The sequence below is a fragment of the Aphanomyces astaci genome (genome assembly GCF_000520075.1).
Source record: "Aphanomyces astaci strain APO3 unplaced genomic scaffold supercont1.8, whole genome shotgun sequence".
Taxonomy (NCBI): domain Eukaryota; phylum Oomycota; class Saprolegniomycetes; order Saprolegniales; family Verrucalvaceae; genus Aphanomyces; species Aphanomyces astaci.
The window spans coordinates 876,623-894,644 of record NW_009798271.1 but is presented as its reverse complement, the minus strand read 5'-3'; the positions used below and the strand labels follow the sequence as shown (position 1 = coordinate 894,644).

Here is an 18,022-nt window from a genome sequence, read left to right as displayed (position 1 = left end):
GTCTTACAACTCATACTGTGCTCACTCATATCATTCTTGGCTCATAGTGACAAGCATTTATCGTCTGAATTCCAACATCCCACAGATCACAGAGCACAACTACCAACAACTGGCATTGCGCGAGATATTGTGTAGTGTAGTTCAATTCTCTCAGGATTAGGCGATATGAGTGGATGGGGCATGCACTTGACAGTGCTAATTGTATATTCGAGTGGGCGTTAAGAACAATAGAGGATGTGCTAGGCAATTTGGCTGGGGGGATGCTACAAGTCGAATATTGTAAAGGGAAGGGGGGATACTTAAGGGCTGTGGAGGTGTAGGGGTTGCAGTCGCTGCTATCCTGGCGATCTTCATACACTATAAGCTAGTCATGATGTCGTGAATGGTGGCTCTAACCTCGTAGAATGGTGGTTGTGTGCTTTCACATGTAGATAAGCTAAAAGCACAATCGTTGTGGAGGGGACAGGAGGCTGTGGGGGGGTTATAAGCGATGTAGGGGTTGCAATCGATACAGCTGTAGCGATTTACAGGCACTATGAGCAAGTCGCACAAAGTGGCTGAAACCTGTACTTTTAGGTGTGGATTCACCGCCACTCTGACCCAAATAAGTACCTCCAAAGCACAGCGAACAGCCACGAAGGAGCAGCATGGCCTCCGCGCAAACTTCGCTGCAATTTTTGATTTCCAGGTATAATTGGTTTTGATTGGATACGGGGATTTATTTATAGCCAATCACAGTCTTCCAATATGTTATTTAGGGTATTTTGAGGATTCCTCAGGCGCTGTGCGACAATTCTCCGGATATTGTCCAAGAGGTACAGTACAGTACTGATCAGTGTGCTTTTGAAAGGTCACCCTAACCACTCTCACTACTTGACTTTTTCGACAGGCTTTTTGGCCAAAATATGCTGTCGATTTTTGCAGCCTGGTATAAACAAATACCCTGTGTGATCCCATCGAATATTTAATTTAACAGGCTTCTAGTATTGAATAAATAATACTAGTACTGGGAGATAGTAGGAACTCAAATGCGGTTAGTACCAAGTCATATCACGATAACATTAGCGTTGTCCATTTGCCATACGAATCCTTGCAAAGTGGTAAACTCTACATACACGACGGCATGGCTGTCGGTACAAATTTGAGCACTGCATAACAAGCTAGGACGTTGTTCGATGTTTGTACAGTACTTACTGTAATACTGAGAGTGTACTTGCTTTGAGAAATTGGGCGACCATATTTCACAAAACATGTACGGTATTCGGATGTTTACGATTGGTTTATGCTCATCAAATGTGAATAATCGCCTTATCTAGTGTGAAGGTATACCCCTCCAAGACTTCATATACCCCTTTCATATAAGAACCTCCGTAAAGCTATATGTGGTCGGGGCTGCAAATATCGGGGGATGACTGTGTACGGGCCTTTTGAGACCATATGGCAGGTTCATTCGTTGCTACCACTACTTTTCCGGCTGATTTTATTGACCAACAGATTGTCGCATTGGATTATTCACCGTGGTTTGATTGGTCCAAATCCGTCCAGTGTGGTCAATTTTTGAAAAACCTATGCACCATTATATAGAGACTTCCTTATATTTGATTACAAGAATGACTTTGGGCGGTCGTAAGCCGCCTATGAAATGTCTCCCTCTCTACTTCTTGAGGCTGTGGGTCAAGAGTTCGTCGAGGAGGACGTTGAGGTCCCCGATCATAACGCGTCCGTCCTCGACGAGGCCGGCCGACAAGCATGCATTGATATGGACCTGCGCCGCGATCTTGGCCGCCAATGGTTCGTTGGTCGTGCGCAGCTGGTGGAGTTTCACCACGATTGGGTGGCGCGGGTTGATTTGCAGCACATGCTTGGACGAAGTTGGAAGGCCGCCGCCGCCTTGGCTTTGGTTGACCATTTGCATCATGCTAGTCGATTGTTAGAGATATTTGGAAGAGATTGCTTGCTTTACCGACGGACGGATGCCGACTCGTGGTCTGTAACGACCGCCGGCGAGTCGTGCAGGCGGTTGGTCACTTCGACTTTGGTCACGCTGGCTTCTAGCTGAAGACTGAGCCACGCCGTGAGGAGGTTGGCGTCAGCCTCGGTCAATTTGTCGGTTGTGTCGTGGTCCTACGACCGAATATATATCATTGTAAAAAATATATTCTATATACACGACAACGCACATGAAATCCAACGCAACATATTGTTGGTTCAAAAAAATACCCACTCATGTGTAAGGTTATCTGCTTCCTCGAACAGGACACCCACACTATATATAAATAAATACTTATATAAATATATATATATATACCACGTACCTCTTGCACGTCCAACTTGGCGGCTTCGGCCGACACGACCTTGCGCGTGTTGAATTCGCCGACGCTGTTCATGACGAAATCGTCCATGGAGTGGTACACGAGCAGCACTTCCTTCTTGGTCTTCCTACCATCATCATCCACACAGAGTCAGTTCATTGTCACCAATGTCGTCACCAATGTCGTCACCACGTACTTGAACGCTTCATAGTAGGGCGACTGGAACGCGAGTTCGCGGGATGGGGCACAGAGGTAATAGATTTCGTTTTGATCGGGCGGCGCGCGGGATACGTACTCGTCCAGCGACGTGGTTTTTCCTTGGTCCAACGCCGACGATTCATATCGAAGCAGTTTGCTCAAGCCAGCCTACACACACCCATATATATATATGCGACAGCGTTTTTAGCAAACGGCCAAACGGAGTCCATATATATATATACATTGTTTATTTTTATTTATAGTTGTTGGTGGTGTGGTCAATAAATTAATACATAATACTTTTTTAATGAGTAAAGGTTCACGGGGGTTTTCCGTCTAACTATAGAAAATCCGAAAAAAATTTTAATAGAAAAATTATAATATCATTTGAGATGTAATTGGATGTGTAGAAATCATGCTACCATAATTGTACAGTTGATTCGAAATAATAGTTGGAGATTGGTGGTCAATTGAAGGAGGTAGCAGACAATCGATATTACGACCAATCAAAACCTAGATCATGAATCGAGTGGCCAATCAAAATGATCGCTTTGAGCCCACTTCGACATTGAATTAGTATGGGATTGAAATTCAATACAAACAATCGATCGATCGATAGATATTTGGCGAATCAGCACAAACGTCCATATTATTTGGGGTCCAAGGACAATACCACCAACCAAGACATCCGTATCCATCGTTAAGAAACAACCCAACAGCCCAACCACATATATTTAACCGTACGACAAAAAGTCTGGCCTGGTTCAGATTCATATATTGGAGAATAACCAAATGTACATGGGCAGAAGCATGTAGCCAATCCGATTGCAGGAAACCATCATCACCTCGAAATAGTGTGTGAATTTAATTAGTGTGATACCAATCACCACCACACGCCCCTTTTTACATGCAACATTGCAACCAAGAATCGATCGATAGAGTTGGCCAAAACCAGCACAAAAGTCGACCAAATTCTTTGGGGTAAAAAAGGACACTATATCCGTTTCAAGCCAAACCCCCCATATACCCCACATCAAACGCCATAACGATACTTATCACATTATACACTGGACAGTACCTTGTTTTGAAAGTCCATGCACACGCCTTCCTTGATAAACTGGCCAAATTCGGCGAAAAATTGATCAAATTTTTCGGGATCTTTGCGCGCTTGTTCGTCGAGAAACTTGAGGATACGCCGCGTGAGCACGTCCTTCATCTTGGCCAAGAGACGCGAGTCCTGCATCTTTTCGCGGCTCAAACTCAGCGGCAGGTCCTCGCTGTCCACCACGCCCCGCACGAAGCGCATCCAATCGGGCAAAATATCGGGCGAGTGGCGCTCGATGAGTACCTTGCGCGAGTACAAGCTCACCTACAATAATATGTATATAATAGCCTCACATGATATTGTTGGCCGTAGAGCAAAAGCCAGCAGCGCTTTCAACCAACCAAACAACAGTCACATGCTCCAACGACTAGTATATATGGAGATTCGAAATTGGAGAGTTTGGGGGTGCTCAATCGAATGACCAGAATACCCAATCAAAACCCAGATCACGAATCCATTGGCCAATCAAATTCACCCTTCGACCAATTCAACATCGAATTCGTGTATGACATAAATTAGTGTAACACTGGACCATTTTGACATACAACATTCAGTACAAAGAATCGATGGATAGATGAGGCGTTGAATCAGCACAAAAATCCAAAATTTGGATATATATATATATATAAACATACCCCAGGTTCGAGGCGAGCGTAGCCAAACTTTTCAGTGTGGGAGGACCCAATAAAGAAGAGGGTTTTGAGCTCGAGCGGGGCGTCCGCCTTGAAGTGGAGGCGGTACAGCGGGTCGTCGTACGCGTTGGCGATAAACTTGTAAAAGTCCGTGTACTGGTCATCACTCACATCCCGGGTATCTTTGGTCCACAGCGCCTGGACGACGTTCACTTCGGTGCCGTTCAAGAGAATCGGAAACGCTACAAAGTTGGAGTACTTTTTGATGATCGACTCGACGCGGTCGGGTTTGGCATAGTCTTTGCACGCTTCCTTCATGTGCATGACGATCTTGGACCCGCGACCGGCGTCCGCCACTGCGCGCACTTCAAACGTTCCCGAGCTATATATATATATATATATATATATATATATATTAACAGGAGTATGCATGGTGAAACGATGACATATTGTGCAAGAATTGGCCACTTGTTTGGGGAGTACATCAAGCAAAGCAGGATGATTGGATAAAATGAAACAAAACGTGCCACGTGATTGGCTCCAACGAACAACAACAGGCACACGATAAACCTTGTACAATTTGATAATATTATGTTTTGCAGGTCCAACCAGGGGAGATTGAAAGGGTATGACGTTGTCACAGACGCCAATCATGATGACGTCAACAAACACAATGGACGGTCGAGATGCTTGTGTATATATTCAAAATTGGAGCAATATGGAGAATGAATCAACCCAATCAAATCCATGTACAGAAGAATCATTCGAATATAGCCAATCAGATTGCAGGAAATCAAATGTGTGACTTGAATTAGTGCCAATCAGATTGCAGGAAATCAACAGTTCACGCTAATTAATGTGTGACTTGTGTAATGGGCATTTCCGCTGCCCTTTTTCACATACAAAGATCCGTACAAAAAGACGATTGATGGACTTCAAAAATCCAAATTTTGACTGATACGACAATATATATATATATATCCAACCAAAACAATCAGACAACACACAAGGTCATATGTCAAGCTCACGAAGCACGGACGTGCATGCGTACCCGTCCGAGGACCAGACGTGGCCCGAGCCGTCACCGAGGGCCGACGCCGAATACACTTCGACCTTGTCGGCCACCATGAAAGCCGAATAGAACCCGACGCCAAACTTGCCGATGATGCCCGTGGCCGCCGCCGTCGTTTCCGTGGGGGCCTATCGTCCAACATGAGCATGTGCATGTATGTTCGTGTCCTGTACCTCCGTCTTCAACTGCTCCAGAAATGCCTTGGACCCCGAGCGCGCAATCGTGCCGAGGTTCGCCACGAGCTCTTCCTTGGTCATGCCCACACCCGTGTCCTCGATCGTCAACGTGTTGGCCGCGACGTCGGTCGTGATGACAATCTTGGGCTCGACTTCAGGGGTCAACAAGGTCGCGCCTACCGCCTACGTGTAGCAAGAAGCGTGTCATGGAATGAAAAGAGTGTCAGCGTGAGCATGCATGTATGTACCTGATGGTGGCGGAACTTTTCCAGGGCATCCGACGCGTTGGAAATCAACTCGCGGACAAACACTTCCTTGTCCGTGTAGATCGAGTGCGTGACAATGTCGAGCAATTGGCGCGTTTCCGCTTGGAACTCGTGGCGATCCGCTAGAGGTTGGTGATGCAATGGAATCAACGCCGTGATCGTATATGGTTAGGAGCATGTTGCACTGAGGAATATGTACCTGGGGTCGAGTCGGCCGTCGAGAACGCACGGATCATGGACGGCATCATGACGTTGCGTGGCGCCGACACGTTGAACGAGGTGAGAGCACGGAAGGCGGCATGTTGCGGGCGGGGAAGGGCTGACTTGACGGCCACGGACGCGACCGCGCGACGAAGCGACAGGCGAAGCATGTTCAAATTCAAATGGCTTGGATGGTGGTGAAAAAGCACATCCATGCATGGCGTTCTAGAAAGGGAGCAAGGCATTCGATTGGTGAATATTCATTTCATAATGCCTTCTAATTGGTCCATTTTTGATTTGTGATTTGCATATTCGGAGATCTCGATCGTTGGCATCAAGAAGCAAGCTACAATAGATGGTGTACAATAGATGGTGGCATACTGAGTGGTGATACCTCGTCGTCTGAATCATAAACCCAAGGTCATTCTCAGGGGCCGCGCACATGTACGTCATTCATCTCCGTCGACTACTGTGGCACAACGTGGTTGCGTGACAACTTGAGGGCAGGCGGCGACGTTGTGGTCGACATCAGGAATGCTGAACAGGACTCACACCCTCGCTATCTCTACGCCCGATTACACCTACATATTGCAGCTAGATGTACATATCATGACTGACTCTGGGCCGTCTGAACCCAAACACACTTGAGAGTCTCATGTCATCGCAAGTGCCACAGAACTATACTGAACGTGTCCCTGTCGTACTTCGTTCTGCATCACACCATGTCAAGTAGTCGCACTCGGCCATCTCGTCCGTGCGAGATCGAGGGGCTTGTAACAACGGTTCTTTGGTGCGTGTAACTGTTTCCGCTGCCAATCCCATGGCTTGCTCTCGGAACGGGGTAACATTCCCATCTCTCTGCGGCAACCGTCCCAGTTACGTCACACCGTCCACAGGACATCATGCCTAGGTCGGTCGAGTCCACAAATCAATTTCCGTTGCCATGGACAATCAACTGTTCCACAACGTTGCTACCGCCATATCTAGCCATCACCATCCCATGCTGCTGCCCAAGTTGGACGCCATGACGCTGCATGCGTCCCCATCCTCGAACGACTTTGCCTGCCTCTACAAAACCAACAAATGCCGCAACCTCCGCGGCGTTAAGAGGGACGGCACGCTCCACCGGCTGTGTAACGACCATCGGGAAAAAGCCAATGAATCCCAACGCAAGAGCGAGACCAAAAAACGCACCAAGCAAACGTCCAGTCAGGGAGCTTTCAATACTCATCACCTTCCCCAGTACAATCCTTCCTACTCTAGCTACAATTGGGACAAATCCCAATCGTACCAGAATGATGCTCTTCCATCCATGTTGCACCACCACTGGGACAATACCAGTGACAGCACGAGCAGTAGCCACAGCACCAGCCCGTCGTCGTCATTATCCGATGTTCATGTGGAAGGCAGCTCAAGGCGGATGACGTTGGATTACATCTTGGCCAGTCACACCACCGACTACGACGACGACTCGGGGAGCTGCTGCAGCTTGGACGACAATAAGTTACTTGGCTGCGACTGAACAACTGGGAGCGGTAGTGGTCCTATAGCTAGCTAGCTAGCTAGCTATACCTGTAGCTGGCTCCACGACGATGGCTAGCGTCCCATACACATCCCGTTGATTCGACCGTAATCTTAAATCGAAACGTATTCATCGACATCGCGCACCAGGAAAGCGGTATGGACAGTTGAACGTGGTGACATTTCCACAACGTCGTGTTGGTGTTGACAGTACATACTAAGTTACTCGGAATAACCAGATGCTCGAGTTTCGTATGGCACTACAATCAATGGATCGATCGAAGATGGGGATAGCCAATGAAGGCAGCATTGCACGTTATGAAAACTATTAATAGTATGCATAACGTGACCAATCAGTGATCCGCCAACTGACCAGTGATCCGCCAAAACAAATTATCCAATAACATGGTTTCTCGAATTGTATTGGACAAAACAAAACCTCTTATGGAGGCAAAGCACGAATTGTCCAACACTCCAACCTGTCAAAACTTCAAACCTTCATACATTTCTAAATCTAATATACCTTTATCATATTATATTTTCAGCTAAAGATTTTGGATTTTGTTATATTGAATTCAATACTCACTTCAAGTATATATTTTGGCGGATCACTGATCGACTGTGTAAATTGCTCAACTTTCTAAATTAATTGGAGAAACATGAACTGTCAGATCCGATCGGTTTTGAATCCTTGCGAAAGCACTTGAAATTGGCTATCAGAATGTGTGTCCATCTTTGTTCTAGCACAAATAGCCGCTGAGTAATTCAAGAAGGAAAAAATCCAAATTTTGGCGGATCACTGATCGGTCACGTTATGTCGAACGCTGTTCGTACGTCCACACAAGCATAACTATGGTTGGTGACTTGTATGTGATTCCTTGTCACCATCAAGTTTACACGACGTGGTGGTTGGCAGGCGACGCGTGGCTGGACCTGTCCCCATTTTCGTCAGTAACGTCGCCCTTGCTGCGCCGACCACAGCAGCAGCCACACACACACGACAACACTCCACATAGCACCATGACCAACCACGGCAGCAGCAACACTCCCACCTACAACCCCAGGACGCATGACCATCAAACCCCATATTGCCTCCTAAGTACTTACCACGATAAACCACGGTAGGAGCACATAGAACGACGAAAACTCGGCCGATTGCAGCCGGTACGCCAGGATGAAGAACGGTGACATGAACACCAGCGTCATTAACAGCACGCACAAGAGTCCGCCGAGCGACGCCTCGGACGCTCCGTCGTCATGATGATGGTCGTCCGCCTTCTTGTGGCGCAAGTACACCAAAATCTACTCGACGGTTGAGAGAAGGACACTCGATTGTAAATTGAATATAAAACTACGTTTGCCACAATGCATATTCTTTTCAGCCAATCGTAATGCGCCATTCTTTATTTTTAGCCAATCATCATGCTGCTTCTTTCAAACCAAACTTGCAAATGATTCGAATAGACTTGGCAAATCGATTTGTGAGATTGAACTAGCCAATCAAAATCCATTCTAAGACAAACGTTCTGAATCGTTCAGCCAATCATAATACGTTTTCTAAACAAAATAAACTCACGGTACTACCGGTATAGTGAATACAAGATATAATGTATGGAGGTGGTCGTTCGTTCGTTTGGTTTTCATGGTTCGTACATGCGGAACCACGAGCGTGGCAATGTAGATCCACACGGGAATGAATGTAATCCACCACGAAGTATCGATGGTATGGTCCAGCTTGAACGCTACGAGCACCCCAAACGACAGCCGCAACACACTCATGGCCCATGAGTTTGAGATTTCCAGCACCTACGCAGTAGTAGTTGTTGATTCACAACCACTTGCTAGATACATGGAAGAAGGAAGGAAGGCTGGGTGTGTGTACCAGGTTTGATCGAGACTGCCCGGAGCCCGCAGACGGATCGGCGGCAGTCGCGGCGGCAAACGCAGAGTACGACAACACGCCGGCGATGATCTTCTCGACGAGGTAGAAACCTTCGAGGACAAAGTACGGGGCGAAGACCAAGGGCATGGCCAGGTTGGGAAGCGCGCCTTGCAGCTTCATGGCCACGAGCAGTTGGAAACCGACAAAAAGCACCCCCTTGAGCAGCAGTAGCCTACACGAGATGCAACATGAGAACAAGAGCAACGGCGAGCGACGCACAGCTTGAGCAAGATGCGCACGGACGGCGACGGGCGGTCCTCGGCGTCTTGATGGATGTCGGGGGCTTGCTCGAAGAAGGAGCAGCCGACGCAACACAAATAGATCCCGTCGAGAATCCACAACGGAGTGAACACGGTGAGCCACGACCACCCAATGTCCTGGTCCACCTTCAAGCACACAAACACTAGACAGATACAGATGAAGGTTCGCCATTGGGAAGAAAGAGATGTTCAGGATATGGGGACGTACGGGGAATGAGGATGAAGAAACAGAGGAACACCGCGACGAACGAGAAGATGATGCATTTGCCCAACGGTCCGGACTGCGCGAGCGAGTTGAGCATCGCAGCCAAGAGCTCGTCGGGACGCAAGTCGCCGTACTGATGCACGAGCTTCACGCCGTCTTCGCCCATCATGTCGTAGATGTCACGCTGCTTTGGGTCGCTCAAAATGTCGTACGCCGCCTTCATCACGGTGAACTCCTCCTGCGCTTCCGGCGTGTTGCCGCGCTTGTCAGGATGCAACTGAAGCGCTTTGCGGCGGTACGCCTTCTTGAGCTCCTCCGGTGTCACGGTGGGAGCCACCCCCATGACATCGTACAGCTTCGTGTGCTTGGGCGCCATCGAAGTTGCCTGTGTTGGGTCGAGTAGTACGTGGGGATGATTCCGAAACGATTCCCCTATCGTGAAGTATGTGGGCAATTTCCTTCAAATTCAATTCCTTCGGATCCGTATGACTTGCAATTTGTATGGTATAGAAGGTTCAACACCATGAGGAAATATCCCCATAACCTAGCGAGGGAGTGCTTTTTACTCTATGCATATACCGATAGGTACAGAACCTAATACTTGTTTGTACATGGTGAACAATGCAAAGGTACTAAGACCAAACCAGCATGGCTGTTCTGCGTACATTTTGTAAGCGCATGTATGTACTGTTCATATAGCTGAATGTTGGTGCTTTCTACAAACATGCACTCATGTCCGACATTTCGTATTCTCTCCTAGAGTACTTTTTGGTAGCATATTGTCGAATGGTATTAGCCAATCCCAGATCAGCATTACCAACATGTGGAATGTGCTGGCTTTACGGTTTTACCCGCCCATAACAACCGGTTGCCCGTGCTATGGAGTTAGCATTCCTCACAATCCGTCATATTTCAGTTAGAATCAAGCACAAACTTATCTCTGCTGATAGCCTAATCATTCAAATGCTAACGTCTAGCTGAACTGGGCTAACTACGCGTCGACTAGCAAGCTTTGGTAGAATTCTTGAAACCCCGAAACCCCGGATTCGGATATTTCGGGCGGGTATGGGTACGGTTAAATATGGGCGGGCGGGTTTTGATGGGAACAGACTTCGTTCGCTTTACACCGAGTCCAACACCGTAAACTATCATCGGCCACCATGACGGAAATCTTCCAAGAGTACTACGACACGTTCAAGGAGCTTCGAAATGAAGCCATGGGCGTCATTCGCGCGATCCCTGATGCATCTACGTCGGAGAAGGGAAGCCTTGAACGAGAAGTCCGCAGCAAGCTGGACGAAGTCGAGCGGTACTTGCGTATTCTCGAGCAGGAAGGCAATGGTGGCGATGCCCAACAAAAGCGCAAGATGCAAACCCAGCTGCGGTCGTGCACGTCAGACATTGACAAGCTGAGAAACAACCTGAACAAGGCGTTGCTGGTGGGTCAAGCTCAGCAACGAGCGACCGCCGGCCCAAGAACCGGTCCCATGGACGCGCAAGGCCAGGCGGCGGCATACCAACAGCGAATGGACCGCACGGGGAACTACTTGCACGAAGCAAAGAACACGATCGGTGAAATCGATGCGATTGGCGCCAACATCAACAACAACTTGGCGCGGGACAGAGAAATCTTGGAGCGCGCGCGGGAGAACGTGCACGAGACTCGCGCCGACACGCAGGAGGCCGGCGCACACTTGAGCAGCCTCGCGCGCAAGACGTATGCGAACATTTTCGTGCTGTGGATTGTGATCGTGTGCCTGACGTTGGCCATTGCCATGGTCCTTCTCAAACGGGGTGGCGTTCTCTAAATTTAAACCTAACGTTATCCTTAAGTGCACAAAAGTATGGTCAAAACGAACCTAGCAAACGGCTATGTTGTATCGGATCGCAATCTGGACGCCGTGAGACTGCCATGTCATGGACTGGGTGAACCACGGGGACTTGATCCGTAAATGTTAGCAATATATGTCACGGAAAGCTGGACTAGAATGAAGAGGACATCCGTAAAGAGTCTGCTCAGTATGGATGTGCGTACTAGGGGTGGACCTGGTTGCATCTCGACCGAAAATCTCATGCCACGCTATCGCAGAGATGATGGTGTCATGAAGTAAGCCTAATTGTAGTACGATCTACTCTACGAACAACCAAGGGACACCCCACACTGATCACTTTCGTACTGCGTCGTACAATGGAAGGTCTGTTGCAGCTCAACGTAGCCGCTCTCGTGCTCCGGTGCTTCCACCCTTGGTTCCTTGTGGAGATGTAAGTACATGCGATGGCACCACACAGACTCCCCAGCCCACATCATGATTCACTACTCTGTGCATTCCCGCGGCACCTCCACACTGTACCTGCTGCCCAGCATCAAGTCTGGCCGCTGGGACTAACTTGGATTGCATTGCATTCTTGAAATGTCCCCTCGTTGGTGTCCACGGCTAAATTTGGTTACGGTTGACAAAATCACTTGATTTCAGTATACTTTGTCTCATGGGCGGGTTGGCTGGATACTTCAGTTTAGGATTCGCGTTCGAGCAGTCGCGCAAATTCATTCACCTCACGGACATGACGGAGAGCTTCCAGGAATACTACGACTCGTTCAAGGATGCAAGGAACGACGCTATGTCTGTGATCCGACGCATGCCAGATGCAACTGGCAGTGGCGAGAAGGCTGCCCTCGAGAACGACGCCAACTCGAAAATCAACGAAGCCGAACGGTACTACCGCATTCTCGAGCAAGAAAGTCGAGGGGGGGACGCGCATGAGAAGCGCAAGATGCAAGTCCAGCTGCGCTCGTGTCAATCTGACATTGACAAGCTCAAGAACAACTTGAACAAGGCGCTGTTGGTGGGCCAGGCCTCCTCCGCTCGTACTACTACCCAAACAGACGCGTCGGGGTACCAGCAACGTCTGGATCGCACGGGCGACCATCTCGCTCAAGCCACCGCTACGATCGTGGAGATCGAGCAGATTGGCGCCAACGTCGGTGAGACCTTGGCAAGAGATCGGGAACGCCTTGAAGCTGCGCGCGGCAACGTCCAAGAAGTCCGCGCCGACACGGACGAAGCGAAGGTCCACCTCGGAAGTTTGGCGCGGAAGGCGTTGAGCAACATTGTGTTGCTGTGGATTGTCATCTTGGGTCTTCTTGCTGCGATTGCGTATGCCTTGTACAATCGATTCAAGAAAAAGTAATCCCATGTCCAAATCGATCCGTAAACACTCACATTGCCATATATTTTCAATTAGATTCGAAAATATGTATTAAATATTTCAATCATGCTGTTAATCGACTGAAAATCGATCCACCAATCAAAACTCAGAATCCTGAGGCCAATCAAAAACTCTCTTCAATTTAACATTCAATTAGTGTGGGACTTATATTAGTGTGACCTGGACTCTTTTTACAAACATACTAATGAAGAGATCGTAAAACCCATTTATTTTAGCTGATCGACATGAAAACCATACGAAAGAAATAGGACAATAATATTGTGGATTCGCTATAAACTTCCAAAATTCGCCTCGATATTGAATCACGCCAGCGTTTTTGATTGGTTGAATATACTTGTCCTTTCTGAAGGAGCCAATCAAATCCACTCAAAAATGGATTAGCCAATAGCGTCGATTCGTGATTATTCGATTCGACGGGGTCTGGAAATTCGTGTCGAATATACCACAATAATACGTTTGCTTACACTAAATCAATGCATGCGTATCTTACTACTCGTCTACTACTAGTACTACTACTAAAGGTCTTCCACTGCTACTAGTTGCATCACACTATTTGTCCACTGCCCAGCAGCCAACATGATGGCGGCGTAATCATCGGGCGGGGGATGCACGCGGATGTCATCTACATGGAATGGAATGTGAAACGAGTCGCCCCCTCCAAACCCGAGCGTCAAGTTGCCCCGTTGAATCGCAAACGCCAGTAGGTCGTTCAAGTACAGCACCAACAGGTCTTCACACACGTCAAAGTTGGTCACGACCAAGCTAAATGCGACATCGTTCACCATGTGGCTCTTCCAGTCGACCGGTGTCGCATCCACGGCCGTGCCCACCATGTGATGTGCCGGTTCGCTCACGTTGCGATACAGTACGTCAAACTGGACGTGTCGCAGAAGCAGTTCAAACGGCAGTGGGTTGTGTATCGTCAAGTTGACATCCACACGCAACTCACACGAGTGAGTGGTCGAGTCGAGCTTCTTGAGCGTCGGGTCCACATCGTAATGGCGGAGGAACGCGGGCTTGCCGTCCACGGTGCCGGGTACATGGAACGTGTAGTGCATGTCGTTCCAAAGGCGCTGGGCAAAGCAAGATGACAGCGGGTCGTTCCCTTGAACGTGTAAGCGGACGTCGTCGCCGCGGAGGTACGTGGCCACGGCGTCCAAGAGCGGCTGCGAGTCGGCATGCCGCAGGTACGCAAACGAGTTCAAGTGGGTAGCCCCGCCCCCCAGAAGAAACCCGTAGAGCCCCGCAGACAACAGCACGGCCGTCGAGTTGTTTTGGCTGGTGGGGGGGGTATTTTGATGCTTCTGGAGCAGCTGAAAGCTCAAGTCTGGCAGCGCCCATTGCACTGGCGAAGCGTACTGGAACGTCACGTCTGTAAACAGGTACACGCCGTCCTTGTCTTGGTCGAGATGGCCTTGAGATAATGCAATCGATTGCAAGATGTCGTGTACCATCTGGCGCACGCGGGAAGCAATGTCAAACGTGTCGCCAATGGTGTTCGACGATGGATACGGACGGAAGAAGGCGCGAGTGAAGAGCGGCGACAAGGACAAGGATGACGACGAAGATGATGCGTCGTGGAGTATGTCGTGGATGTCGACTGTCACGGTGAATGGAACGATCAGGCACGACAGTCGGATGGGGACGGTGCCGACCAATGAAAGCGTTGACGACGGGGCATCGAAGAGCACGTGCTGCCATGTCGATGCGTTCGCGACGATGGAGAACGTGATGATCGAGGTCACGACGGACATGCCAGACGCGAGTGGAAACGCTGGCACATGGATGTCCATCAGTTGCGTGCCGTTGTTGGCGACCACAGCAACGGCAATGGGGCCGATCACGGGCTCGCAGAACGAAGGGTTACTGAACTGAAGGGACGCCGCGCCTAGAGATGTCTTGTTGCACACATCCGGCAAATGCAGCCGTTGCAGGGTTACCGTGGTGTCCTTGAGTTTCAGGACAAGGGTGACGAGCACCACACCGACACCGATAACGACAACGAGCAACACCAGTACGAGCATGATCCGACGACGACGGAGGACTTGGCACCATGTGGGACGCGACTGTCGAGCGGTCGCTCTCTTACGCGGCGTGAAATCCCTGGCTTCATCATCCTCCTCCAAGAGACTGAAGCCTTCGTCGGTGATGACTCCGCCCATGATGGGTTTCGCGATTTGGAAGTGGGATCTTGATTGCTGGTACTTGATTGGTCAATACTTCCAAGAATTCCAACGAATAGTATAATATTCATCTATCAGTGATTTCACGATATATTTACAACCAACAGTCCAGAAATTTTTTTTTTGACGGTTACGCTTTATGGTCACTCCGCACAGGATTGCGAAGCATGTTTGGGCATGTTGGCACGGATACTGCGGTACAGTACTTGGCGTTGAAGGAACAAGTCCTCGTCCATCTTGGCCAACGGCTCCAACAATGTCCATAACACACCCAGCACCACGAGGCCAACGCACATTAGCGGAAGCAACGACACCCCCATGACAAACCCAACCAACACCACCACACATCCGGCAAGGGAAAAGGCCGCGGACACCGCTTGGAGCACGATCAAAGCCACAGTACAGCCAGCGTTGAACAATGCATTGCGCAGCCACGTCAGTGGTTTGTGCTGCGTCGGAAGGATGGATGACGGGGATGCTTGTACTGGGGATGCGACATCAATGTAGTCATGGTTGTCGTCGATTACTGCGATGGCGACAGGGACGTCGTCGGTCGAAGCGGACGGTTTTAAGGTGGTTGTTGGAAGCATCTTGGCAAATGCCAAAAGGACACGCATGCTGCGTTAGGGTGTCCAACACATGTGTAGTTGTAGCAGCTATGTCCTGTCTGAGCACGGTTAACTGCAAGTCCATTGCACCAGACCAACATTACCTTGACATGTTAGCAGTACCACTTTCTTGTCTAACACACCTAATACAGTACTACAGTGTAACTGTAAATGCCACCGGTTAATAAGTACTACTAGTATACGTATAGTAGCATCAAAACTCAGGCAAATGCCAGACATGGCCGTGTTCCCATCATCAAGGCGCCGTCCCGATGTGGTGGCGGCGTTCAATGGTGGAAGACGAAGGTGGCGAATGAACCAAAATAGTACAGTACAGTTTGTACTTCGAAGTAGTATTCGATACTATTAGTATCATGTCACATAGAACAAAAAATAATAACTATTCAAACTATTCACTTTTAGAGTTTAACGTGTACAATTGTCCGGATATGACGTACGGATACAAATATGGCAACGTTTGGTCGCAAATATTCGATATGCCAATCAAATAATCGCGTCGAGGAAAACTCTACCATGTTTGGACGGGAATTGTGTGCCTTTAAAGAATACTACATAGTACAAAAATATTTTTCATGGCAGTCTGAATAAATATATTTGTACAAAAATAGATACTTTATTCACAACGATTATATTTTTCGCCATCCCTGCATGTTTTGGTTCTCCGAAAGAGAACCGTTATGAATCATGACCATTTTGTTGAGGTGTGCACAGGTCGATAGGCCCCTTGAGTCACTCTGTTCGAACGATGTGGACAGCAATAATCATTGTAAGCACGAATGCCATATCATCACTAGCCATCACGAATATAAATAGTAGTAGTAAAACTTATAGTATACTACTACTAGATTCATAACAAAAAACCAATTTTAAAAAAATAACACTGATTTCTCTCCCAGTTTCGAACGGGCTATTTTCGATAATTTTTACTTCGAAGTATAAACTAATAATATACGAAATCGAGGTTTCTTCAATGGTTGTCTCATCGTGTGCGCCGCCAACTCGAATCATCTACGCCATCAAGGCCCAGGAATGGAGGTACGCTCAGCATACTTATAATCATGGTCCATTTCGATCTCGAGGAGGGTGCCTTAGGAGCACGAGCGGCAGTATCAATCGTTACTTGATAAGCGCATGTTAGAGTCATCTTACAAGTGGCCAATACCATGTAAGCTTATGTTGAGGAATGTAGGCCTTTCAACTCGAGCTTGCCAATACGAGCTGCAAAATGGGACGTGTGTACATTACAGTAGCATCGTAACGATTCCAAGTCAGCCACATTGACGAACCCTCAGCAAATTTCTCCACTAACGTTAACGCCTAATATTCCGGTACAACGAGCCAGGAACCGCACCGTAATAACAGTAAAGAAACATCACTTAATTCTGCCCAGATACTGTAGCATGACTTGATTGTACTTTTCATACCCCATGTTTCGATCAGTCAAGCAACATCGAGTGCATAGCCATGCACAAGTAGTGTTCCATAAAAGTATAACCGCAAAACTTAATATACTGTGCAAATTGTTCAAACTTGGCCGTTTTAAACAGGAATCAGCACATCTAAGCCAGTTTTCATGTTCAACGCCAACTTTCATATCTCGCCTATTAATAGTACATGTAGGTGGCATCCGACATCAAACCGACAAATTTGGAGCCGATGATTGGATAACCGACAACTTTTTGAATTTTGATTGGTCAGATATTTTATAGGCAATCTGATTGGGCGATGTAGTTGTCGGTTGAGCAACATATCACTCACATATAACATATACAGCTTGCTATTGGCTGAAAACACAGTAGTATCGACATACTCTGGAACACATGACCTCGACTCAGCATCCCAAGAACAGAAATACGTAAGAGCATCCCCACCGGCTGATGTAAACATAGAGCTGAAAAGACCCGTTTATTGGGTGCGTGCTGTAACAGTAGTACATCACTTCACAGCCAATCCACACCGGTTGGCGGAAATAGTAGTCCTGATGGCGCAAATTCGTGTTGGACGCCCGCTGGCGATTGAGGTTTTGGAGCTCTCGCCAGTGGAGAATCTAGTGCAGCAGGTTGGCGTACATTCTATTGTCTGTAAGATTCAT

General features: G+C 48.2%; 7 protein-coding genes across 13 annotated transcripts; 2 read left to right on the top strand and 5 right to left on the bottom strand.

Annotated features, from left to right (window-relative positions):
• Positions 1–1,569: 1,569 nt before the first annotated feature.
• On the bottom strand, positions 1,570–6,232 carry H257_04746 (hypothetical protein). Of its 5 annotated transcripts, none has more exons than XM_009829365.1 (10): positions 5,961–6,232; positions 5,744–5,883; positions 5,493–5,678; positions 5,299–5,447; positions 4,251–4,629; positions 3,589–3,879; positions 2,509–2,678; positions 2,316–2,439; positions 1,964–2,266; positions 1,570–1,919 (listed from the first exon to the last, which is right to left on the bottom strand). In XM_009829365.1, exons 1-9 carry the CDS (start codon positions 6,205–6,207, stop codon positions 2,237–2,239), a joined length of 1,716 nt encoding a protein of 571 aa, XP_009827667.1. In that variant the 5' UTR covers positions 6,208–6,232; the 3' UTR covers positions 1,570–1,919; positions 1,964–2,236. The 5 variants fall into 5 exon arrangements, with proteins under 5 accessions (XP_009827667.1, XP_009827666.1, XP_009827669.1 ...); XM_009829364.1 differs by having other exon boundaries at positions 1,964–2,124; XM_009829367.1 differs by having other exon boundaries at positions 1,964–2,439.
• Positions 6,233–6,883: 651 nt separating this feature from the next.
• Positions 6,884–7,488, bottom strand: H257_04745 (hypothetical protein). The gene has a single exon (XM_009829363.1). The coding sequence runs from the start codon at positions 7,191–7,193 to the stop codon at positions 6,891–6,893; it is 303 nt and encodes a 100-aa protein (XP_009827665.1). The 5' UTR covers positions 7,194–7,488; the 3' UTR covers positions 6,884–6,890.
• Positions 7,489–8,114: 626 nt separating this feature from the next.
• H257_04744 (hypothetical protein) lies at positions 8,115–10,323 on the bottom strand. 3 transcript variants are annotated; one of them, XM_009829360.1, is made up of 6 exons: positions 9,894–10,323; positions 9,645–9,828; positions 9,366–9,597; positions 9,137–9,289; positions 8,591–8,785; positions 8,115–8,535 (listed from the first exon to the last, which is right to left on the bottom strand). In XM_009829360.1, the coding sequence occupies exons 1-6, from the start codon at positions 10,264–10,266 to the stop codon at positions 8,377–8,379; spliced, it is 1,296 nt and encodes a 431-aa protein (XP_009827662.1). In that variant the 5' UTR covers positions 10,267–10,323; the 3' UTR covers positions 8,115–8,376. The 3 variants fall into 3 exon arrangements, with proteins under 3 accessions (XP_009827662.1, XP_009827663.1, XP_009827664.1); XM_009829361.1 differs by lacking the exon at positions 8,115–8,535 and having other exon boundaries at positions 8,537–8,785; XM_009829362.1 differs by lacking the exons at positions 8,115–8,535; positions 8,591–8,785 and having other exon boundaries at positions 9,034–9,289.
• Positions 10,324–10,996: 673 nt separating this feature from the next.
• On the top strand, positions 10,997–11,785 carry H257_04743 (hypothetical protein). Its single transcript, XM_009829359.1, has one exon. It carries the CDS (start codon positions 11,051–11,053, stop codon positions 11,696–11,698), a length of 648 nt encoding a protein of 215 aa, XP_009827661.1. The 5' UTR covers positions 10,997–11,050; the 3' UTR covers positions 11,699–11,785.
• A 626-nt stretch (positions 11,786–12,411) lies between these two features.
• Positions 12,412–13,178, top strand: H257_04742 (hypothetical protein). Its single transcript, XM_009829358.1, has one exon. It carries the CDS (start codon positions 12,453–12,455, stop codon positions 13,077–13,079), a length of 627 nt encoding a protein of 208 aa, XP_009827660.1. The 5' UTR covers positions 12,412–12,452; the 3' UTR covers positions 13,080–13,178.
• Positions 13,179–13,526: 348 nt separating this feature from the next.
• Positions 13,527–15,299, bottom strand: H257_04741 (hypothetical protein). Its single transcript, XM_009829357.1, has one exon. The coding sequence runs from the start codon at positions 15,278–15,280 to the stop codon at positions 13,634–13,636; it is 1,647 nt and encodes a 548-aa protein (XP_009827659.1). The 5' UTR covers positions 15,281–15,299; the 3' UTR covers positions 13,527–13,633.
• A 39-nt stretch (positions 15,300–15,338) lies between these two features.
• Positions 15,339–16,069, bottom strand: H257_04740 (hypothetical protein). Its single transcript, XM_009829356.1, has one exon. It carries the CDS (start codon positions 15,916–15,918, stop codon positions 15,445–15,447), a length of 474 nt encoding a protein of 157 aa, XP_009827658.1. The 5' UTR covers positions 15,919–16,069; the 3' UTR covers positions 15,339–15,444.
• Positions 16,070–18,022: the final 1,953 nt, after the last annotated feature.